This window comes from Lepus europaeus, unplaced genomic scaffold (genome assembly GCF_033115175.1).
Source record: "Lepus europaeus isolate LE1 unplaced genomic scaffold, mLepTim1.pri SCAFFOLD_445, whole genome shotgun sequence".
Classification (NCBI taxonomy): Eukaryota; Metazoa; Chordata; class Mammalia; order Lagomorpha; family Leporidae; genus Lepus; species Lepus europaeus.
The window spans coordinates 41,379-64,777 of record NW_026909322.1 but is presented as its reverse complement, the minus strand read 5'-3'; the positions used below and the strand labels follow the sequence as shown (position 1 = coordinate 64,777).

The following is a 23,399-nucleotide window of genomic DNA, read 5'->3' as shown; positions in this document are numbered from 1 at the left end:
CCATGTGCAGCCCGGGCTCCTGCCTGCAGCAGGGTGCAAGCGCTTGGGTGCCCGCCACCCACAGGGAGACCTGGATCGAGTCCCGGCTCCCAGCTCTGGCCTGGCCCAGCCCCAGCCACTGTGGGCAGTTGAGAAGTTAGCCGGTGGGTGGGAACTCTCCGTCCGTCTCCCTCCCTCCCTCCCTCTCCCTCCCCCTCCCCCTCCCCCCTCCCTCTCCCTCTCAGTGAAACAAAAGGGCCCCAAATGTGAGTTTTGGGTGGGTCTTGTGTGCGGAGAGAGTAGCTGCCTCCTGGGGGCCAGCGTCCCATAGCGGAGTCCTGGTCCCTGTCCCAGCTCCTGGGCTTCGGCTCCAGCTCCCTGCTCCCGCGCCTGGGAGGCGGCGGTGACGGCTCAAGTCCTGGGGCCCCTGCACCCACGCGGGAGACCAGGCTCTTGTGGGCTCGGGGATGGAGCGGCGGAGGAGCCTTCCTGTGCCTGGCTCACGGGAGGAGCAGCCGCTGAGCCCGTGCGCCCCGCAGGTCATCCCCCGAAGGAGTGGAGGCCGCGGCAGACCTACGACGACATCGACGACGTGGTGATCCCGGCGCCCATCCAGCAGGTGGTGACCGGGCAGTCGGGGCTCTTCACGCAGTACAACATTCAGAAGAAGGCCATGACCGTGGGCGAGTACCGGCGCCTGGCCAACAGCGAGAAGTAGGCGGCCCGTCTCCTCCCCGCCCCAGCCCTGCAGCCCCGGCGCTGGTCCCCACGCCGCCCTGACCGGCCGTGCCGCTCGCCCCCAGGTACTGCACCCCACGGCACCAGGACTTCGACGACCTGGAGCGCAAGTACTGGAAGAACCTCACGTTCGTCTCGCCCATCTATGGCGCCGACATCAGCGGCTCCCTGTACGACGAGGTGAGGCGACGCCCCGCCGGGCGCCCCCGCGTCTCTGTGCACTGGGGGCCCCGGCTCTTGTCATGTGTCCCTCGCGCGTGTTTTCTGTCTGTGGTTTCTCCCCGCCCCGCCCGCAGCTGCTCCACGGCCAAGGCTGAGGCCCCTGGAGGTTTGGGGCTCTGCGCAGGGGGGCTTCCGTGGCCGGCCCGGCGCAGCCGCCTCCGCCCCTGGGGAGGCCGAGAAAGGCCCCCCCTGGCGGTGGGAAGGTGGGGCGCCCCGCCTCCCCCAGCCTAGGCCGCCCCGGGCGTGAACCTGCGGTGCGGCCCACAGCGCGGCCCGGCCTAGGCTCGGCTGCGGCTGAGCTCCCTTCCTGGCCCTGCCTGGCCTGGTTCCCAGTGCCAGCCCCGTGTCCCCTGTTGCTGCCCCAGAGCCCTGGCCCTGTCGCTGGCTCGGGAGGTTCACTTCCCATGGCTGCCCACGTGTGCGGAGGGCGCCTGGGCTGTGTCCCCCGAGGCTGCGTCCCCCCAGGCTGGGGTGCACTCCAGGGCCAGCTGACAGGTGGGCTCTCAGAGCTGTGACTGACAGGCTCCAGGGCTGAGGGCGGGCCTGGGCTGGGGGCGGGCTCTGTGGCTGGGGGCGGGCTCTGGGTTGGCTGACAGGCAGGCTCCGGGGCTGGGGGCGGGCCCTGGGCTGGGGGCGGGCCAGGGTGGCTGACAGACAGGCTCCAGGGCTGAGGGCGGGCCTGGGCTGGGGGCGGGCTCTGTGGCTGGGGGCGGGCTCTGGGCTGGGGGCGGGCCCTGGGCTGGGGGTGGGCCAGGGTGGCTGACAGACAGGCTCCAGGGCTGAGGGCGGGCCTGGGCTGGGGGCGGGCCCTGGGCTGGGGGTGGGCTCTGTGGCTGGGGGCGGGCTCCGGGGCTAGGGACGGGCTCTGGGTTGGCTGACAGGCAGGCTCCGGGGCTGAGGGCGGGCTCTGTGGCTGGGGGCGGGCTCCGGGGCTGGGGGCGGGCCTGGGCTGGGGGCGGGCTCTGTGGCTGGGGGCGGGCCCTGGGCTGGGGGTGGGCTCTGTGGCTGGGGGCAGGCTCCGGGGCTGGGGACGGGCTCTGGGTTGGCTGACAGGCAGGCTCCGGGGCTGGGGGCGGGCCCTGGGCTGGGGGCGGGCCAGGGTGGCTGACAGACAGGCTCCAGGGCTGAGGGCGGGCCTGGGCTGGGGGCGGGCTCTGTGGCTGGGGGCGGGCTCTGGGCTGGGGGCGGGCCCTGGGCTGGGGGTGGGCCAGGGTGGCTGACAGACAGGCTCCAGGGCTGAGGGCGGGCCTGGGCTGGGGGCGGGCCCTGGGCTGGGGGTGGGCTCTGTGGCTGGGGGCGGGCTCCGGGGCTAGGGACGGGCTCTGGGTTGGCTGACAGGCAGGCTCCGGGGCTGAGGGCGGGCTCTGTGGCTGGGGGCGGGCTCCGGGGCTGGGGGCGGGCCTGGGCTGGGGGCGGGCTCTGTGGCTGGGGGCGGGCCCTGGGCTGGGGGTGGGCTCTGTGGCTGGGGGCAGGCTCCGGGGCTGGGGACGGGCTCTGGGTTGGCTGACAGGCAGGCTCCGGGGCTGGGGGCGGGCTCTGGGCTGGGGGCGGGCCCTGGGCTGAGGGCGGGCTCTGTGGCTGGGGGCGGGCTCCGGGGCTGGGGGCGGGCTCTGTGGCTGGGGGCGGGCTCCGGGGCTAGGGACGGGCTCTGGGTTGGCTGACAGGCAGGCTCCGGGGCTGAGGGCGGGCTCTGTGGCTGGGGGCGGGCTCTGGGCTGGGGGTGGGCCCTGGGCTGGGGGCAGGCCCTGGGCTGAGGGCGGGCTCCGGGGCTGGGGGCGGGCTCTGTGGCTGGGGGCGGGCTCCGGGGCTGGGGGCGGGCTCTGGGTTGGCTGACAGGCAGGCTCCGGGGCTGGGGGCGGGCTCTGGGCTGGGGGCGGGCCTGGGCGGCTGACAGTGGACTCTGGGCTGGGGCGGGCCCCGGGCGGCTGACCGGGCTCTGGGCCCCAGGACGTGGTGCAGTGGAACATCGGGAACCTGCGCAGCATCCTGGACATGGTGGAGCGCGAGTGCGGCACGATCATCGAGGGCGTGAACACGCCCTACCTCTACTTCGGCATGTGGAAGACCACGTTCGCCTGGCACACGGAGGACATGGACCTGTACAGCATCAACTACCTGCACTTCGGCGAGCCCAAGTCCTGGTGAGGGGCCGGGAACGGGGGTGGGCAGGGCTCTGGGTCCCCTGGCTGTGTTTTAGGTGCGGCAGGGCTGGGCCCTCCTGGAGGCCCCGGGGGAATCCAGTCCGGCTTTGCCCGGCTGTGGGAGGCACCGCACCCCTCGGCCCCTTCCTCCGCCCTCAAAGCCCACGGCGCCACCACCTCCAGTCTCTGGCGGCCCCTGGGGTGCTGCCAGCCCCAGAGGAGCCAGGTCACCCCCATCTCCTGTGCCGTCCCCTCTGCCACGGAGACTCAGTGGGTAGGAGGACACCCGGGGTGTCCTCCTGCCAGCCACAGCCCCGGCCGCACGCGGGCTCCCGGGGCCCCGCAGGTCTGCTCACGGACGCTGGCGTTTGCCGTCCAGGGAGCCGTGCAGATGGTGGCCGTCTTGGCGGTCACTGTGTTCCCTGCAGCTAGAGCTGTCCTGGGGGCCGTGGAGCGGGGCCTGCACGATGGCTCCTGGGCCTCATGGGGCAGCGCCGCCCAGGCTGCCTGGAAGGGCCCGGCCCGCAGGACCTGGCGCCCGCAGCCGCCCCTCCCTTGAGGGCAAGACAGGGCTGCCCACAGGCAGGAGGGCAGCTCGGGGCAGCCCTGCGTCCCCCAGCTCTCCCCGGCTCCCGCGGGTGGTGGGCTGGAGCCCGCCAACTCCTGGACAGACGTCCCGGTGCCTTGTGCACACAGCAGGCTCCTGCGCCTGCACACGGAGGCAGCGGGGCGTGTGCACACAGCAGGCTCACGTGTGTGCGTCCATGTGCTCCTGAGAGGAGCGCGGCGCCCGTCCTGCCCCCGAGGGCCGCTAGGTGGCGCTCCCGCCCTTCCGCACGGCCAGCCTGGGTGGAAATTTCCCGGGTCCTCCCACAGCCTGCCGGGCTTGGGGGCAGCAGGGGCGCCGCGCTCCGCGCAGCCGCCTGGTGACAGTTTGGCCTCGCAGGACCCGAGCGGGGGACTCGGGGTCGGGCGGCAGCGAGGTGCACGGGAACGGTGGGCGGGCGGGGGTCGCCCGGCTGGCGGGGGACTCGGGGTGGCGCCTGGTGCCGGCCACGTGTCCGCCTGCGCCAGGGGCACGCGGGGCCAGCGTGCGTGCAGCCGGGAGGCCTTTGGGCAGAGGCGGTTGCGGATTTCACCTTGAGCTTGGTGTTGGCTCTGCTCCTGAGGGCGGACCACAGGGCTGCCGCAGCCGCTGCGCAGGGGAGCTGCTGGAGCCGCCCCCCCGCCCCCCCCCCCCCCCCCCCCCGCGGCCCTGCGTCCCCTCGCACCCGGCCGGGCTGTCTCCCAGGGGCTGTGCCCGCCCTCGGGTGGGCGGCCCTGCGTCCCCTCGCACCCGGCCGGGCTGTCTCCCAGGGGCTGTGCCCCGCCCTCGGGTGGGCGGCGCTGTGTCGCTGCTGTGGCCGTGCGGTTCGTGCGACGGTGGCGCGGAGCAGCACGGGCCTGGGCTCACGGGGCAGGGGCCGAGTACCTCGCCTGCCCTTGGAGTGGGACTGGAGGTGGACCCAGCCCTGGGGCCGGTGCGCTGGGGCTGGCCCTGCCAGAGGTGGCCCCCACGCCTCGCCCGTGACCCCTGCAGAGCGCGAGGCCGCCGTCCCGTAGCAGGTGCCACGTGGCCCGCGTGTGCCGGCGGAGCTGAGTCCAGGCGGGATGGGAGCCATCGGTCTCGCCCAGCCCCCCGAGGCACCTGGGGCCCAGTGGTGCCGTACACCCGAGGGAGCACCCGGTCCCCTCCCCTGGGGTAGGCCTGGGGGGCTGTGTGGGCGCTGACGCTGCCCCTGGGTGATGGTGGCCCGAGGGTGGGCCTGGCTGCGATCACGTGTCTACGTCTCAGCTCCTGGAAGGGAGACCCCAGCCTGCACCCCCCCAGCCCGCACACCCCCCACGGCCACCCGCGTCACATCCCTCAGACTGCTCTGGCTCCCTTGCCAGGAGGGGGCGCCGCCTTCCCAGGGGAAGCCCCCAGAGAGGGGCCGGGAGCAGGGGCCTCGTGTTCCCCTGTCTGCACCTCGGCCTCGGCTACCAGCTGCCCTTGACCTTGGGGCTCTCCTGCGGTGAATCCGCTGTCTGCCAGTGTCTCCTGCCGCCCCCCAGGCCCCCAGGTCATGGTGCCCGTGCCTGCGGAGCCCTGGGCTCTCGCGGTGGTCCCTGGGCACGAGGGGCGGGGCTGGGGCTGTTGGCTGCAGGGCCTGGGCTCTCACGGTGGTCCCTGGGCACAAGGGCGGGGCTGGGGCTGTCGGCTGCAGGGCCTGAGTGCTCACGGTGGTCCCTGGGCGCTTGCGGTGGTCCCTGGGCACTTGCGGTGGTCCCTGGGCACGAGGGCGGGGCTGGGGCTGTCGGCTGCAGGGCCTGAGTGCTCACGGTGGCCCCTGGGCATGAGGGGCAGGGCCAGGGCTGTCGGCTGCGAGGCCTGGGCACGAGGGTAGTGCCAGGGTCTGTCGGTTGCTGGGCCTGCCCTGGCCTCTGAGGACCTGACCCATACCGGTGCTGAGTTTTCCTCTTGGTTTTTAAATATTTGTTTACTTGGAAGGCAGAGTAACAGATTCCATCTGCTGGTTCCCTCCCCAAATGCCCGCAGTGGCCAGGGCTGGGCCAGCCAGAGCCTGGAGCCGGGAGCTCCATCTGGGTCTCCCACGCGGGTGGCAGGGGCCCAGGCACTCGAGCTGTCGTCAGCTGCTTCCCCAGGCGTTAGCAGGGGCTGGGTGGGCGTGGAGCGGCCGCTCTGGCAGGGAAGCAGGGCCCCTGGCGGCCACCGGCCCCACTGCGCCCAGGCCCCTCCATCCGGCTGCGCTCGCGCTGGGGGGCTCTCAGGATGGAGCCGGCAGTTCCCGTCCTGCTCAGGAAATGCGCAAGCGTGGGGGCCGCCGCCGGCTGCCTGCTCCGCGTGGCGGTGGGCGGCAGGCCTGGGCGCGGGCTGCCCCGCTCTGCCCGCTAGCCGTGAAGGCAGCTGCCTTTGTCCAGGCCCTCGGGGCTCCCGGGAGCAGTCAGGAGGGCGACGCGAGGCAGCAGCTGCCGGACCGCGGTGCGGTGCCCCGGTGCCCAGAGGCCTGGTGCCGAGTCTGTGCCGTGCGAGAGCACGCTCTGGGCGCCGTCAGGTGGCTGGAGGGCCGGCACAGCACTGGGCCGAGGGGATGGCGCTGCGGCCGGGAGGCACCGCTGGGTCCGGGCCACCATCTGGGCATCCTGCTCGTCCCTGAAACCGGCAGCACGAGCCGGCGCGGGGCGGTGCAGGCCGGCGGTGACTGCGGTCTCGCGGGATCTGCTGCTCAGCAGGTTGTGCTCTCCCGGTCTCTCCCCACCCTGGGGCCTCCCTGGTGCATCTGGGGGCTGCCTGGGGGCCGCACCGGCCTGGCCTCTGCCAGGGCTGGTGGGGACAGACGTGGCCGGCGTTTGTTCAGAATGTCTGTGCCAGGGCTGTCCCGGCAGGCGCGCGGGCCAGAGCCGGGCCGCCGAGGCGGGCAGTGCCTGCTGGGGGTGGGGAGCTGGTGTCTCAGGGAGCAGGGGCTGGGTCCTGTCCCCCGGGGCGCCAGGCTCGGCTGCTCTGCCCCCTCCCTCTGTCCGTCTCTGTAGACTCTGTTAGCCCTGGTTTGAGTTTGCTGTGAGACCAGGAAGGTAGCCCGAGAGCCCCCCCGTGCTGTGCGGCTGCCCGGGGCCTCTGGGCTGTGGCTCTTCCTCGGACTCCTTGGTGACCCAGACAGGCAGGGAGACTGGCCAGGGCTCCCTCGGACGTCCCAGGCGGGGTCAGACTGGGACACGAGACGCGCGGCCGCCACGGGCCTTGCTCACGTGGGGGGCATGGCTGGGCCCCCTCTGTGGAGTGACTTGTTCCGAAATGAAATGTGTTTTTTCAAGAAATACTTAATTGCTAGGAAAACATGGTAATGAGCAGACAGCCTGCTGTCCAACTCCCACGCTGCGCATGGGAAGGTTGTTGGAGCTCCCGCCAGGGGCGCGGCCGCCCTCTGCCTTCCCGGGCTGGGGGCGGGGCTTCCCACCTCCAGAGCCCACCGCCCTGGGGGTCCGCGTGTTCGCCGGTCCCTGGCCCAGGGTCTCGGACCTGGAGTCTCCAGGCTCCTGTCTGTCTTTTCCAGTGAATCTGTCATCCATTTGAACACCAGGCAGAGACACACAGAGCACTCCCAACTGTGCGCGCTCCCCCAAGGCCTGCAGCAGCTGGGACCAGGCCAGGGCGCCGGCATGGGCACGGGTGGTGGGGCCCAGTGCCAGAGCCGTCACTGCCTCCCCAGGTCCCCAGCGTGGGCGCGGGTGGCGGGCTCAGTGCTGGAGCCGTCACTGCCTCCCCAGGTCCCCAGGTCCCCAGCGTGGGCGCGGGTGGCAGGCCCAGTGCTGGAGCCGTCACTGCCTCCCCAGGTCCCCGGCGTGGCTGCAGGTGGCAGGCTCAGTGCCGGAGCCGTCACTGCCTCCCCAGGTCCCCAGGTCCCCAGCGTGGGCGCGGGTGGCAGGCCCAGTGCCGGAGCCGTCACTGCCTCCCCAGGTCCCCGGCGTGGCTGCAGGTGGTGGGCTCAGTGCTGGAGCCGTCACTGCCTCCCCAGGTCCCCGGCGTGGGCGCGGGTGGCGGGCCCAGTGCCCGAGCCGTCACTGCCTCCCCAGGTCCCCAGGTCCCCGGCGTGGGCACGGGTGGCGGGCCCAGTGCCCGAGCCGTCACTGCCTCCCCAGGTCCCCAGGTTCCCGGCGTGGGCGTGGGTGGCGGGCCCAGTGCCGGAGCCATCACTGCCTCCCAGGCTGTGGGTGGGCACGGTGCTGGCGTCAGTGGCAGAGCCGGGCTGGGACCCAGGCCCTCAGGGGGACGGTGTCCTAACTGTGGCTGGCTCTGGTCTGTGGCCTGGAGGAGGCGCCCTTCTAGTCATTCCGGTTTGTGGCTGGGCTGTGGGCCTGGGCCGTGTGCGCGCTCCCTCCCCACCGTCCAATCCTGAGGCTGCGCTCAGCCATGCTTGGCCTCGCGCCCCAGGAGCCCCCACTCTGGGCCCCTGGGGAGAAGCCCCGTGCAGTGGGTCTGCTCACTTGGGCCCTCCCCCAGCGGGGAGTGACGGGGATCTGGGGGCGCTCGCCGTCCCGCACACCTCCACCCCCCCGCTTCTCCTCTTCTTTCAGGCTCACGTATTTGAAAGTGACAGAGAGAGACCGGGGGGGGGCTGCCATCTGCTGGTCCGCTCCCCACATGCCCACAACAGCCAGGGCTGGGCCCGGCCGAAGCCAGGAGCCGGGCGCCCTGTCCCGCGCTCCCCCACGGGCGGCAGGGCCCACGTGCTCGGGCGTCTCCGCTGCTGTTCCGGTGCCCCGGCATGGGGAGCTCAGCAGCTGCCACTCCATCAGCGCTCTGTGGGGTCCGGTGCGCAGGCGGTGGCTTCACTCCGGGCACCGCAGGGCGCGAATCCCGGCACAGGGCGGGAAGCACACAACAGCTTGGCGTAGGTGACCCCCACCCCGCCCCCCAGCGCTGGCGGCTGTGGCTGTGGTCCTCGCCTGTCTGCGTGTGTGGTGTGCACCTGTGTCCCAGCTGTCTCTGTGTGTGTGTGTGTGGTGTGCACCTGTGTCCCGGGTGTCTGTGTGTGTGTGGTGTGCACCTGTGTCCCGGGTGTCTGTGTGTGTGTGTGGTGTGCACCTGTGTCCCAGCTGTCTGTGTGTGTGTGTGGTGTGCACCTGTGTCCCGGCTGTCTGTGTGTGTGTGGTGTGCACCTGTGTCCCAGCTGTCTGTGTGTGTGTGTGGTGTGCACCTGTGTCCCAGGTGTCTGTGTGTGTGTGGTGTGCACCTGTGTCCCGGCTGTCTGTGTGTGTGTGTGGTGTGCACCTGTGTCCCGGGTGTGTGTGTGTGTGTGTGGTGTGCACCTGTGTCCCGGCTGTGTGTGTGTGTGTGGTGTGCACCTGTGTCCTGGGTGTCTGTGTCTGTGTGTGTGTGTGGTGTGCACCTGTGTCCCGGGTGTCTGTGTGTGTGTGTGTGGTGTGCACCTGTGTCCCGGCTGTGTGTGTGTGTGTGGTGTGCACCTGTGTCCCAGCTGTGTGTGTGTGTGTGTGGTGTGCACCTGTGTCCCGGCTGTGTGTGTGTGTGTGGTGTGCACCTGTGTCCCAGCTGTGTGTCTGTGTGTGTGTGGTGTGCACCTGTGTCCCGGCTGTCTGTGTGTGTGTGTGGTGTGCACCTGTGTCCTGGGTGTCTGTGTCTGTGTGTGTGTGTGGTGTGCACCTGTGTCCCGGGTGTCTGTGTGTGTGTGTGTGGTGTGCACCTGTGTCCCGGGTGTCTGTGTGTGTGTGTGTGGTGTGCACCTGTGTCCCGGCTGTGTGTGTGTGTGTGGTGTGCACCTGTGTCCCAGCTGTCTGTGTGTGTGTGTGGTGTGCACCTGTGTCCCAGGTGTCTGTGTGTGTGTGTGTGGTGTGCACCTGTGTCCCGGGTGTGTCTGTGTGTGTGTGTGTGGTGTGCACCTGTGTCCCAGCTGTGTGTGTGTGTGTGTGGTGTGCACCTGTGTCCCGGCTGTGTGTGTGTGTGTGGTGTGCACCTGTGTCCCAGCTGTGTGTCTGTGTGTGTGTGGTGTGCACCTGTGTCCCGGGTGTCTGTGTGTGTGTGTGGTGTGCACCTGTGTCCTGGGTGTCTGTGTCTGTGTGTGTGTGTGGTGTGCACCTGTGTCCCGGGTGTCTGTGTGTGTGTGTGTGGTGTGCACCTGTGTCCCGGCTGTCTGTGTGTGTGTGTGTGGTGTGCACCTGTGTCCCGGCTGTGTGTGTGTGTGTGGTGTGCACCTGTGTCCCGGCTGTCTGTGTGTGTGTGTGTGGTGTGCACCTGTGTCCCGGCTGTGTGTGTGTGTGTGGTGTGCACCTGTGTCCCGGCTGTCTGTGTCTCTGTGTGTGTGTGTGGTGTGCACCTGTGTCCCGGGTGTGTCTGTGTGTGTGTGTGGTGTGCACCTGTGTCCCGGGTGTGTCTGTGTGTGTGTGTGGTGTGCACCTGTGTCCCAGGTGTCTGTGTGTGTGTGGTGTGCACCTGTGTCCCGGGTGTGTCTGTGTGTGTGTGTGGTGTGCACCTGTGTCCCGGGTGTGTCTGTGTGTGTGTGTGTGGTGTGCACCTGTGTCCCGGGTGTCTGTGTGTGTGTGTGTGGTGTGCACCTGTGTCCCGGCTGTCTGTGTCTGTGTGTGTGTGTGGTGTGCACCTGTGTCCCGGCTGTGTGTGTCTCTGTGTGTGTGTGTGGTGTGCACCTGTGTCCCAGCTGTCTGTGTGTGTGTGTGTGGTGTGCACCTGTGTCCCGGCTGTCTGTGTCTCTGTGTGTGTGTGTGGTGTGCACCTGTGTCCCGGGTGTGTCTGTGTGTGTGTGTGTGGTGTGCACCTGTGTCCCGGCTGTGTGTGTGTGTGTGGTGTGCACCTGTGTCCCAGCTGTGTGTCTGTGTGTGTGTGGTGTGCACCTGTGTCCCAGGTGTCTGTGTGTGTGTGGTGTGCACCTGTGTCCCGGGTGTGTCTGTGTGTGTGTGTGGTGTGCACCTGTGTCCCGGGTGTGTGTGTGTGTGTGGTGTGCACCTGTGTCCCAGCTGTGTGTCTGTGTGTGTGTGTGGTGTGCACCTGTGTCCCAGGTGTCTGTGTGTGTGTGGTGTGCACCTGTGTCCCGGGTGTGTCTGTGTGTGTGTGTGGTGTGCACCTGTGTCCCGGGTGTGTCTGTGTGTGTGTGTGTGGTGTGCACCTGTGTCCCGGGTGTCTGTGTGTGTGGTGTGTGGTGTGCACCTGTGTCCCGGGTGTGTCTGTGTGTGTGTGTGTGGTGTGCACCTGTGTCCCGGCTGTCTGTGTCTGTGTGTGTGTGTGGTGTGCACCTGTGTCCCAGCTGTCTGTGTGTGTGTGTGGTGTGCACCTGTGTCCCAGCTGTCTGTGTGTGTGTGTGTGGTGTGCACCTGTGTCCCGGCTGTCTGTGTCTCTGTGTGTGTGTGTGGTGTGCACCTGTGTCCCGGGTGTGTCTGTGTGTGTGTGTGTGGTGTGCACCTGTGTCCCGGCTGTGTGTGTGTGTGTGGTGTGCACCTGTGTCCCAGCTGTGTGTCTGTGTGTGTGTGGTGTGCACCTGTGTCCCGGGTGTCTGTGTGTGTGTGTGGTGTGCACCTGTGTCCCGGCTGTGTCCTCTGGAGGGAGGTGTGGCTGAGCGCCGCTCTGTGTGAGCTCCACGTGGTGCATTGGTGTCCCGCCCGGGCTCCGCAGTGTCGGGCTGTCTCTCTGTGTGGCCGTCATTTGTGGGTCTCCCTGGCTGAGCCTTCGTCGGCCTGCCCTGCCCACCATGCAGCATCTGGGCCTTCCCAGGATGGCCATTGCAAAAGACCTGTTGTCACCTCACCTGCCGTCTGTGTCGGGGACGCCTCCTGCTCGCGGCCCTCACTGTGAGTGGCCACAGCAGTGGCCACACTGCACGGCTGTGTTGCCCGTCCATTCTTGGACGAGGCCGCCCGTCCTGGTTTTCAGACAAGGCGCAGGCTGGCACAGCGTTGGCTCACGGCCACAGAGCTTGGAAGCCGTGGACTCTGGCATCTGGGCCGCCTGCCGGAGCCCGCGTTCCCAACCACGGCTCTGTCCTGCCCTGGAAGTGCCCCTGAGCCAGAATGCGGAAGGCCAGGCCCTCGCTCATCCTGTCCGACAGGCAGGCCTGGCCTGGTCGGCAGAGGTGGCGGGAACTGGGGGCTGCTTCAGTGGGTCCTGCCGAGCTGGCACCGGGGCTCTTGTGGGACTGAGGGAGGTGATGGGGGCCGGCAGAGGGTCTGCCTCCTTCCACGTGTGGCTTCCCAGGTCACCCTGCTGGGGTGGAGGGAGTTGCCCTGGGGGTTGCATGGGCCGGCCCGGGTGTAGCCCGTGACTTCTGGGGGTTGCACAGCTGGCCCGGGTGTAGCCCGTGACTTCTGGGGGTTGCACAGCTGGCCCGGGTGTAGCCCGTGACTTCTGGGGGTTGCACAGCTGGCCCGGGTGTAGCCTGTGACTTCTGGGGGTTGCATGGGCCGGCCCGGGTGTAGCCCGTGACTTCTGGGGGTTGCACAGCTGGCCCGGGTGTAGCCCGTGACTTCTGGGGGTTGCACAGCTGGCCCGGGTGTAGCCCGTGACTTCTGGGGGTTGCATGGGCCGGCCCGGGTGTAGCCCGTGACTTCTGGGGGTTGCACAGCTGGCCTGGGCGTAGCCTGTGACTTCTGCCCACACCCCATGGGTCAGCAGCTGCTGTGTGGTCTCGCCAAGCAGCAAGGGAGGCTGGGTAGTGTCCCCAGGTGGGCTGGTGGGGGCCGGAGCCCTCGGGGGCTCAGCAGGAGGTGGCTCAGCCCTGTCTGTAGGCTCGGCTAGAGCAGGGGGAAGCCGGGAGGAGCTTTTGGTGTACCTGCGTCATGAACAATGGCAGGCCCAGGAGCCCCCAAGATGCAGGCAGGGAAACCGAGACCCTAGGGGAGGAGAGTGGGCCAGAGCATCCGTGTGGGCCCCATGGGCCAGCCGCCAGCCAGCCAGAGCAGGAAGCCCAGTGTTCTCCTGGGCCAGGGATGGGTTACCCGAGGCGGCCAGGAGGGGCGCTCCAGGGAAGCCCACAGCCAGGCTGCGTGTTGCCACGGGGGGGCGCGTCTGTGGCTCCGTGGCCCTGGTGTGGTGGGGGCTGGGCAGGCTCTGGACCCTGGGGCGTCTGTCCGTCCGGGCGCAGGTCTGTGGTCGCTCCGTGTGCTGGCAGGCTCTGGACCCTGGGGCGTCCGGGCGCAGGCCTGTGGTTGCTCCGTGTGCTGGCACGGTCTGGACCCTGGGGCGTCCGTGCATCTGGGCGCAGGCCTGTGGTCGCTCCGTGTGCCGGCAGGCTCTGGACCCTGGGGCGTCCGGGCGCAGGCCTGTGGTCGCTCCGTGTGCTGGCAGGCTCTGGACCCTGGGGCGTCCGGGCGCAGGCCTGTGGTCGCTCCGTGTGCTGGCAGGGTCTGGACCCTGGGGCGTCCGGGCGTCCGGGCGCAGGCCTGTGGTCGCTCCGTGTGCTGGCAGGCTCTGGACCCTGGGGCGTCCGGGCACAGGCCTGTGGTCGCTCCGTGTGCTGGCAGGCTCTGGACCCTGGGGCGTCCGGGCGCAGGCCTGTGGTCGCTCCGTGTGCTGGCAGGCTCTGGACCCTGGGGCGTCCGGGCGCAGGCCTGTGGTTGCTCCGTGTGCTGGCAGGCTCTGGACCCTGGGGTGTCCGTGCGTCCGGGCGCAGGCCTGTGGTCGCTCCGTGTGCTGGCACGGTCTGGACCCTGGGGCGTCCGTGCATCTGGGCGCAGGCCTGTGGTCGCTCCGTGTGCTGGCAGGCTCTGGACCCTGGGGTGTCCGTGCGTCCGGGCGCAGGCCTGTGGTCGCTCCGTGTGCTGGCACGGTCTGGACCCTGGGGCGTCCGGGCGCAGGCCTGTGGTCGCCCCGTGTGCTGGCAGGGTCTGGACCCTGGGGCGTCCGGGCGTCCGGGCGCAGGCCTGTGGTCGCTCCGTGTGCTGGCAGGGTCTGGACCCTGGGGCGTCCGTGCGTCCGGGCGCAGGCCTGTGGTCGCTCCGTGTGCTGGCAGGGTCTGGACCCTGGGGCGTCCGTGCGTCCGGGCGCAGGCCTGTGGTCGCTCCGTGTGCTGGCAGGCTCTGGACCCTGGGGTGTCCGGGCGTCCGGGCGCAGGCCTGTGGTCGCTCCGTGTGCTGGCAGGCTCTGGACCCTGGGGCGTCCGTGCGTCTGGGCACAGGCCTGTGGTCGCTCCGTGTGCTGGCAGGGTCTGGCAGGAGCAGATGGACTTTTGCTTCCGAGCCTTTTGTTCCAAGTGGGCGCTTTGGACTTGCAAGGGGTGCACCCGGCTGTGGTGCGTGGGCGCCCGTGGCGGTGCCGGGCGAGTGGCGGAATCCTCGCTGGTCGTGGGCTCCCGTTCCAGTGGCTCACCGGGCAGCCTGGAGACAGGAAGTGTTCAGGCTGTCGGGGCTGAGGCCGCGGGGCCCCAGCCCCTGTAGGGTGGGCTCTCAGGCAGAGTCTGCTTCCCATGGCAGGTTCCTCTGTATTTTTTGGAAACACAGTGGTGGGGAGTGTGCATTGCCCCAGGGCCGCCCCCCAGGGGTGAAGGTGGGGTGGGGTGGGCAGGGCGGGCGTCTGAGGGCCTCAGTGCAGCAGCTCCCCTGCCGGGCGTGAGCCGCCTGCCTCTCCTCCCCATGCCTGCTTCACCCCGGTGAGCGTCGCCCCACCAGCACCCAGAGCCCCGAGCAGTGCCCTGAGCCACGGAGGGCCCTGTCTGGGGCTCAGCTGGGGCACAGACAGGTGCGTGTGTCAGCCGGGGGCACCCGCACGCCTTCCGAGGCCGGTCCTGGGATGGAGAGGACCGTGTGTCAGCCGGGGGCGCCCGCACGCCTTCCGAGGCCGGTCCTGGGATGGAGAGGACCGTGTGTCAGCCGGGGGCGCCCGCACGCCTTCCGAGGCCGGTCCTGGGATGGAGAGGGCCGTGTGTCAGCCGGGGGCGCCCGCACGCCTTCCGAGGCCGGTCCTGGGATGGAGAGGGCCGTGTGTCAGCCGGGGGCGCCCGCACACCTTCCGAGGCCGGTCCTGGGATGGAGAGGGTGCGTGTGTCCTGACACAGAGCAGCAGGTGTGCGTGACGGAGAGGCCCACGCGCCAGCCCACCCCGGGGGAGTCTGGGCTGCCCTCGGCCGTGGGCCGCGTCCCCCTGCCCGTGAGCAGGCTGCAGGCTGGCGGCTCCTTGTTCCTTCTTGGGTGGCTCCTTCCTTCTGGCTGACGCTGGGCCCGAGGGGCGGCTGTCCCCGGCTGTCCCCTCGCCCGCGCCTGTCGCCAGCGGCCCTGGCCCTCTCAGGCCCTGTTGTGCCACCCTGTCCTGGTTCCCTCCTGGTCAGCCGTGCTGTGTATTTGAGCAGAAATGGTCCTGGGGGCTGGGGGCGTCCCCTGCTCAGGTCCACACAGCGCTGGAGGGGCTTTGGGGATAGGTGGGCGGGGCGGGGCGGCTGCCCCCTGGTGGCTGCAGGAGCCAACACCCAGGCTGTTTAGAAGGGGATGGGAGGCTGCCATGGGTTAAGGGCCCACGCTAGACCCACACATGGGCCACCCCTCTGTACCACTGCCTGTCACCGGCGCCTGCTCTGGCCCTGAGCCGTGACCTTGCAGCCTTGGTCTCTCCGGACCATAAAAACAGCCCCAGCTGAGCTGACCCGGGGCTGGGGTCAGAGCAGACCCGTCTGCTGGCCTGAGGCTCCGCCCCCAGGGCTGGGGTCAGAGCAGACCCGTCTGCTGGCCTGAGGCTCCGCCCCCAGGGCTGGGGTCAGAGCAGACCCGTCTGCTGGCCTGAGGCTCCGCCCCCAGGGCTGGGGTCAGAGCAGACCCCTCTGCTGGCCTGAGGCTCCGCCCATCCACTGAGGGCAGCCGGGGATAGTGCTGAGCTATAGCCTGTGGGGAGCCCCGGCAGCCGCCACCTCAGGGCCTCAAGCAGCCACTGTGGCCGGTGCTGCCCCTGAGCTCCCTGTGCGGCCTGAGCCCCCGCCTCAGGGCTCTGCTGTGAAATGTCATTATTTGACATCACAGCAGGGCTGGCGGAGATACCGATCCATGGCCTATTGTCCCCTGCAGCGATCTGTCACAGATAACACCCCGGCTCAGCTCGGCTCCGGGGCTTCCTTCCTGGGCACAAGCCACGCGCCCGCGATCCTGGCTCCCACACGAGCACGGGGTTGTGTCTCGCAGCACCGGGCCGGCGCTAGGGCCTGCTGGGCAGCCAAGGCCGGGATTTCCTGAGGAGCAGGCAGGCGTCCACTCCGGGCTCTTGGGGAAGGTGTGCGGCCAGGCCGAGCCGTCGGGGAGCGGACCCGGGCTGCCCGGTAGCTCAAACCCACTCCTCTCCTCTTGCCTCCCTCCTCCTGCAGGCCGCCCCTTGCCCCGGCTTCCCTGCCGGCTGCCGTCAAACTCGGGGACAAGCCTGGGGCCTGGGTGTTTCCCGTGACCGCGTCCCGCCGGCGGGCTGTGGGCAGGGCTGCTGCTACGTTTCAGCCGTGATGTGGGCACCCACATGCATGTGCGGGAACCTGTGTGCATGTGTGGGCGCCCACGTGCGTCTCCGGGGTCACAGTGCAAAGGCAGTTGTGGCCCCTGCTCCTGCTGCCCGCCCGCCCGCCCGCCCGCAGGTGCAGGGGCGCCTGCTGCCCTGGGCGTGGAGAGCCCCAGCGGGCGCTGTACCGGCTCCTGTGGGACCTCGCTCTGGGGATTCAGGGGAGGTGCAGCCCGTGGTCCCGCCAGCCCGCTCTCCCGCTGAGCGTGCAGACCTCGCTGGGGCGTGGACGGATTCGAGGCTTTTGCTCCCCTGCCCCGGGCTGCCCGCGTGTGCGCCCAGTGTGGCGTGCGTCAGCCCTGCTCCCTGTTTGTGTCCACCATGAGTGCGTGAGCCGGCTGGCGACGGGCCTGGTGCACACACTGTGAAATTAGCTTCCTCCCCTCCAGCTCGCCCCGGGCTAAGCTGACATTTGCACAGGGCTCCGGGCGGACCCCCGCCCTGGGCACGCGTCCCGCGGCAGCCCCTGCCCACCAGGCGGCCTCCTCGCCAGCAAGAAGCCGTGGGAGTCAGGGTGGAGAGGGGCTGGCGTCCCATCTCCTCCCCTGAGCCCCCAGGCGGTGGGTACGATTTCAGACCCCTGACCTGGGAGCCCAGCACCCCGCAGCAGGAGTGAGAGGCGGGCCCACCGAGGGGTCCCTGTCTGGGCCCAGGGAGCAGGGCGGGCTCCGCCTCCACTTAGAGGTCAGACGTGTTTGCCAGGACAGGTGGGCCCACGCAGGGCTGGTGAGGCCGGGGGTGCACAGGGCCGCCTGCAGCTCCCGCCCCTTTCCGCAGAGCCGGCCCGGGCCACCCCGGCAGAGGGCCGCGCGCCAGGCGCCGGGGGTCCCACTCCCCGACACACTCATTTAGTTCTTAACGCACAGACAGTGGCTTATTTATTTCCATTGTTCTTGGTAATAATTCTAAGCCATTAGAGGGGAAAATTATATTCAGAAATGCTGTTTCTCACTTCATTTGTTTGATGATTTAGAGCGATAGAAAATAGCACGTTTGCTGGCTTTTATAGTCTGATAATTATTCACATCCATCAAGCCATTCCAGGGGAATAAACAAAACACCGGGAAAATTAACACTATTAATAGCATCCCGCATGGCCGCCGGGAAGACCGGCCCGGCCCTGCCACTGCCCCACCCCGGGGTCGCCGTTCCCCTGCGCTGCCCAGCCTGGCCACACGCGGGCCAGCTACCGCACAGGGGCGCAGCCAGGCTCCTGCAGCCGGGGCCGGGCGCGGCCTCCGCAGCTCCCGGCAGCCAGCGGGCCTCTCCGGACGTGGAGGCCGCGAAGCTGCCCAGCCTTTGCCCTTGCCTTTTTTGGGGGGCCAGTGATTGGAGGGGGCGGGGCCTGTCCTGCCTGTCCCTCCGGGAGCAGCCCCTGGCGGCTCGGGCGCCTTGTGACTTCCCAGTGAGGGAGTTAGGGCCCTAGGTGCTGCCTGAGGGGGGCCGCCCGGGCCTGCAGGGCTCAGGAGGGTGAGATGTGGCTGGCGGTGCCAGCAGGCAAACCAGAGGGGGCAGGTCAGGCCGTGCGGGGCTGCACGCGTGGCCCGTGAGGAGGCAAAGCAGCCAGGGGCCGCCCGCTGTCCACCCCGAGCCGGACGGGCCCCTGGGCGTGCCGGACCTGGGGGCTGCTGCGTCCAGAAAGCGGCCCCCCAGGGTCGCAGGCGGCAGAGCAGGCTGTGTTGGCCGTGAAGTGTGACCTCGTGATGAGGCCCGGGCTCCCAGGGCCTGTGCTGGCGACTCCTAAGCCCACCTTGCTCAGAGCCCCAAGAAAGGGTTCGCTGGCAGCCAGACAGGTGCCCCCCCGCCTCCAGGTTTGGCCGCCAACCAACCACCTCTGGCCCGCGCTGCCCCCGGTAGCATCAGGGGGGCCCCGGGCGCTGGCTCGCAGGGCTCCCCTGGGCCCCACCCAGCCTGGTGCCCACGGGCCCTGAAAGGCCACCAGTGCTGGCCGTGTCCTCCCTCCGTCTGCCCTGGCTCAGCTGCGGCTTCTGTCACACCTGGCTGCCCAGGGCACCCAGCGGGCCTGGGTGTGCGTGCCCCCCCACCCCAGCGGCTCCCAGGCACCGGTGGCAGGGCCTGCGCCAGCCTCGTGATGGACGGGTGGGCCTCGGCGCTCTGCGCGTCTCCGCTGCAGGGCCGGTGCTGGCGGCAGGCACAGAGCCTGGTGCCGGCGGCTGTGCCCCTCCCGCCAGGAGCTGCTCTCGCGGGGCTGCCTTCTGTACTTGCCGATAACAGAGAAGCCGCGTTCCAATGTATTAAACTTTTAACATCCACCAGATTCAATTAATCTTATCTTTACAACTCCCAATTACAGGCGGTAATTAAATGGCAGCAGCATTGTAGGCTGGGGACTGCGTTAGTCATGGCAGCCGCGCAGCCATGAATCAGCTCCCTGCAGGCCTGGGGTCTTCCCGGAAGACAGGATGCTCGCCTCCCCGCGTGGGGGCGCGGGGCTCGCGCTTGTCCTCTGTGTGGAAATGGCGACAGGCCGCCTGGGTACCCGGCCTGGATCTCTGTGGGGGCCGCCTGGGTACCTGGCCTGGATCTCTGTGGGGGCCGCGTGGGTACCCGGCCTGGATCTGTGGGGGCCGCCTGGGTACCTGGCCTGGGTACCTGGCCTGGGTCCCTGCATGGGGGCCGCGTGGGGACCCGGCCTGGATCTGTGGGGGCCGCGTGGGTACCCGGCCTGGATCTGTGGGGGCCGCGTGGGTACCCGGCCTGGATCTGTGGGGGCCGCCTGGGTACCTGGCCTGGGTACCTGGCCTGGGTCCCTGCATGGGGGCCGCGTGGGGACCCGGCCTGGATCTGTGGGGGCCGCGTGGGGACCCGGCCTGGATCTGTGGGGGCCGCCTGGGTACCTGGCCTGGGTCCCTGCGTGGGGGCGGAGCTGCCTTGGGCACCCCCCCAGCAGGAGCACCCCTCCCCCAGTCATGGCGACCACGTGTCCCCAGATGTCTGGTGCCTGGCGTCTCACGAGGGCTGGCACGTCTGGCCCCTGGCATCCTGTGCACCCAGGGCCACCGCCCGCCGCCTGCACCGTGGCCTCGCCTCGCTCTTGCTGTGGATGGCGGTGCCACGGCTGCCTCACGTGGGAGACAAGTGGGAGCAGGGAGAAGAGAGGAGCCGCAGGGAGGTTCTCCTCCCTGGCTCCCGGGGACGGGGAGCGGGCGCCGCGGCCTGGAGGGCGACAGGCCCCTGTTCCGGGCTCTGGCGCGCCCCTCCCCATGGTTCCCAGCCCATGGTTTCCTGGGCTTTTTGATTTTGGTCTCTTGAGGTTCGGTGCTGTCCATATTCCTCCGGCCGCCGGCTCCTGTGCTGCCGCGGCCGCAGGAGCCTGTGTCTGACGTGCCCTTTCCCCGTAGGTACGCCATCCCGCCGGAGCACGGCAAGCGCCTGGAGCGGCTGGCCATCGGTAGGTGTCCGTGGCTGGTGCGGGGCGGCTGTGGGCGCCCAGGGCGGGCTGCTCCTCACCTGCCACCTCCCTCGCCCCTGCTGCGCGGTGCCCAGGCTGCCTGGGGTGGAGGGAGGGGCCCGGGTGCACTTCCCTGTCCTGGCGCCTGCCGGCTTGGCTGGGCGGAACCCCAGGGCTCCTGACGAGTGCCAGGTGGCTCCCAGGTGCCTGGGAGAGGCTGAGTCCCTGTGGGGCTCGCAGGATCAGGGCTCGGGCCAGCTGGGTGATGGGCGGGGCTGTCCCTCCCAGCCGGCACCCTGGTGTGTCCCCATGGAGGCAGGGCAGCTGGGCGAGAGCGACTCCCAGGGCAGTCACTCCGCCGATCATGGCTGGAAAGCCACACAGAGACGGGCGCTGTGGTCAGAGCTCCGCACCGACTGAGACCGCACAGGGGGGCGTGGCCAGGCGTTGTCGCTCAGTGTGGCCTTTCTGTTAGCAGTGAAGGTGGGGGCTGATCCGGGAGCAAGCTGGGGAGGCCGCGGCTGCACCTCGGGGGGCTGGGCCAGCACCAGCACACTCAGCCTGTCCCAGGGGCCCGGCCAGATCTGGCTGCTGGGGCAGGGCGAGCAGCCCACGAGGAACCGTGCTCCGTGGGCCCCCGCCGCTGGGCGCTGTCGCCTGGTTCTTGGCGATGGGGAGCTCAGCGAGGCAGGCTCCCGCTGAGAATTCAGGGGCCTGGCCCCGACTGTTGACCCCCGGCTGAGGGCCCTGCCCTGCCTTGGCAGTAATGGGAGCCCCTGGCGGTGGGCCCAGATGTCACCGCAGGAGACGGTGGGACGGGCTGGGCTCGCCGCGAGAGCGGTGCTGTGCTGGCGCGGTTGGCGCCAATCACCCACCTTTATTAGAGCTTTAATGAGAGCCACTTAGGCCGCGCATTAAGAAGAGGAAGGGGCAGGCCCTCGGAACTCTAATTGAAATGCGGCAGTGCGGGGAAGGTTGGTGGGCCCAGCCTCCCCAGCTTCCCAGAACCCGCTGCCCCGCCGGCTCGGCGCGAGCCCCTGTCTGCAGGCTTAGACATGTGCGTGTGCGTGTGCGTGTGCGCCCCACTGCCACGGGGAGCGGCCACGGCTCGGCCCGACGCCCATGCGGGATGCGGAGCTGTAGGCGGAGGAGTAACCCGCTGGCCACGGCGCCGGCCCCGCCTGTCTTTGTCAGCTTGGTTCTCCCCAGGATGGTCCGTGGCCCCCGTGGCCTTGAGGGAAGGTGCCTGGGGGGGAGGGGTGCACTTCCCCTGTTGCCGGCTCATCAGGCCCTGGAACGTCGGCTTGCCCGGGTCTTCCTCCCACGCTGCGCCCTCGTGTTGGCCAGGGGAGGACGTGGGGGGTCTGCACGGCTGGCTGTGGAGTGTGGCCTAGCGCAGCCTGAGGTGTCCTGCCCGTGCCCCGGGGCACAGCTCGCTGGTTCCTCTGGGGGCTGTGTGTCCCGCGGGCGGTCTGCCTGGCAGGCTCACGCTGGTCTTTCCCGCCCTAGGGTTCTTCCCCGGCAGCTCGCAGGGCTGCGACGCCTTCCTGCGGCACAAGATGACCCTCATCTCTCCCATCATCCTGAAGAAATACGGGATCCCCTTCAGCCGGGTAGGTGTGGGCCCGCGAGCCGGCAGGGGTGCGGACAGCCCCGGAGGAGGGTCTGGAACAGGAGCCGGCAGGGGTGCGGACAGCCCCGGAGGAGGGTCTGGAACAGGAGCCGGCAGGGGTGCGGACAGCCCTGGAGAAGGTGTGGGCCCTGGCCACGGAGAAGGTTCTAGAACAACGAGCTGGCCGGCAGGGGTGTGGACAGCCGTGGAGAAGGTGTGGGCCCTGGCCACGGAGGAGGGTCTGGAACAGGAGCTGGCAGGGGTGCGGACAGCCCCGGAGAAGGTTCTAGAACAGCGAGCTGGCAGGGGTGCGGACAGCCCCGGAGGAGGGTCTAGAACAGCGAGCTGGCCAGCAGGGGTGTGGACAGCCTTGGAGGATGTGTGGGCCCTGGCCACGGAGGAGGGTCTGGAACAGGAGCCGGCAGGGTTGCGGACAGCCCCGGAGGAGGGTCTGGAACAGGAGCCGGCAGGGGTGCGGACAGCCCCGGAGAAGGTTCTAGAACAGCGAGCTGGCCGGCAGGGGTGTGCGTGGCCTGCTCTTCCTCGGCAGGGGCCCGGCACCTCAGGGGCGGTGGTGGGCCAGGCTGGGCCCGGGGGCTCCCGGGTGGGTTTGCAGACATTGGGCGGGAACCGGGGTGAGAGGGAGAGGACCCTCGGGGCTGCGGCCTCTGGCTTCCGTGAGGCCGGAATTGAGCTCTGTGACGGGCACTGGCTCCCCGCCCCCAGCGCTGAGCGGCTGCGGCTGCATGTCGGACGTTGCCCCTGGCGTGGCCGGCGGGGCCTGGTGAGCCGGGCGGCTGCCTTCCTGGGTGGGAGCCGGTGAGATGGGTGGTTCCCTGGTCCCCTGCCCGGCGCCTCTGTCCTCTGGGAAGTGCACACAGCCGGTCGGCACGTGCAAGGGAGCAGTGTGGGTTTCTGGCCAGTTAGTCCAGAACGCTCTCTGGGTCAGCACTTGCCGGGGAGAAGCCTGCCTCCCTCCCTGGCCAGGGTCTGGCTCCGCGGTGTGGGGACAGAATGCCTGGCCTTGAACCAAGGCAGCCCAGGGCTGCACGGGGCGGCGCTGCAAGGGGCCTTGTGGTGGTTTCCCGTGAGGGACCGGGCCCTGGGGAGCAGGGTGGGGAGGGGTGGCCCCTGCCGAGCCCCTGGCGGCCTGTGCTCTCGACTTAGAAATCGGTGTGACGGTATTTGCTCCTGGAAGGAGCAGCAGATCAATAGCCCGGCTCTTCAGTAATTAAAAGTGTGTATTTCTGTAGTCTGCCGTCGACTTCCTCGTCTATCCTGCCAAGCTGGCGGAGCCGCCGCCTCCCCGAGAGCCTCGCGCGGGGCCCCTGATCGTGCGCTGACAGCGGGGACCCAGGGTCCTGGAGGGCAGGCGCCCCAGCTCCCAGACGGTCTGAGGGAACGCGGTTCCCCTTCTGTGGCGGCTCCGTGCAGGGTGGGGCGGGGCTCGCCGCCTGGCTCTGCGCCAGTGCGTCTGGCTGGGCCCGCGGGGGCTGTCCAGCTTGGCCCCGGACGGCCAGCAGGCTCGGGCTCGAGAGGATAGGACAGTCCGGCTTGTGCGTTTGCAGGAGACCGCTGCCCCGCCCCCGTCTGCCCCGCCCTCCATCTGCCCCACCCTCCATCTGCCCCACCCCAGTCTGCCCCGCCCTCTGTCTGCCCCACCCCTGTCTACTCTGCCCATGCCCTGCCCTCTGCCCCGCCCTGTGCCTCCCGGAGCTCCACCAGGGCCTTGGCCCCACCCTGCTCTGTGTTCCCCTGCACTCGGCTGTCATTGGGACAGGAGCTTAAAAATACAACTTAGTGGCCGGCGCCGCGGCTCACTAGGCTAATCCTCTGCCTTGTGGCACCGGCACACCGGGTTCTAGTCCCGGTCGGGGCAACTGATCCTGTCCCGTTTGCCCCTCTTCCAGGCCAGCTCTCTGCTGTGGCCAGGAAGGCAGTGGAGGATGGCCCAAGTGCTTGGGCCCTGCACCCCATGGGAGACCAGGAGAAGCACCTGGCTCCTGCCATCGGATCAGCGCGGTGCGCTGGCCGCAGTGGCCATTGGAGGGTGAACCAACGGCAAAAGGAAGACCTTCCTCTCTGTCTCTCTCTCTCTCTCACTGTCCACTCTGCCTGTCAAAAAAATAAAATAAAAAAAAATACAACTTAATGCACACCGACTTCCCGTGAGAGGCGCGATTAATTAAGTGTAGAAGAAGAACGTCGTCGTGTTCTTAGGGGCTGGCTTTTCTCCAAGCCGTGCCGGTTTCAGTGGATTTCTGGAAGTCTTGC

At 69.5% G+C, this 23,399-nt stretch overlaps 1 protein-coding gene across 2 annotated transcripts in view; it reads left to right on the top strand.

Moving 5' to 3' along the window:
- The window catches only part of KDM4B (lysine demethylase 4B), a 65,096-nt gene that overhangs the window by 3,081 nt on the left and 38,616 nt on the right, over positions 1–23,399 (top strand). For both annotated transcript variants that reach the window (XM_062185523.1, XM_062185522.1), the window contains exons 2-6: positions 519–693; positions 783–897; positions 2,887–3,080; positions 19,464–19,513; positions 21,023–21,126. In XM_062185523.1, the coding sequence (XP_062041507.1) occupies positions 519–693; positions 783–897; positions 2,887–3,080; positions 19,464–19,513; positions 21,023–21,126 (638 nt within the window). The remainder of the gene's footprint in view (positions 1–518; positions 694–782; positions 898–2,886; positions 3,081–19,463; positions 19,514–21,022; positions 21,127–23,399) is intronic.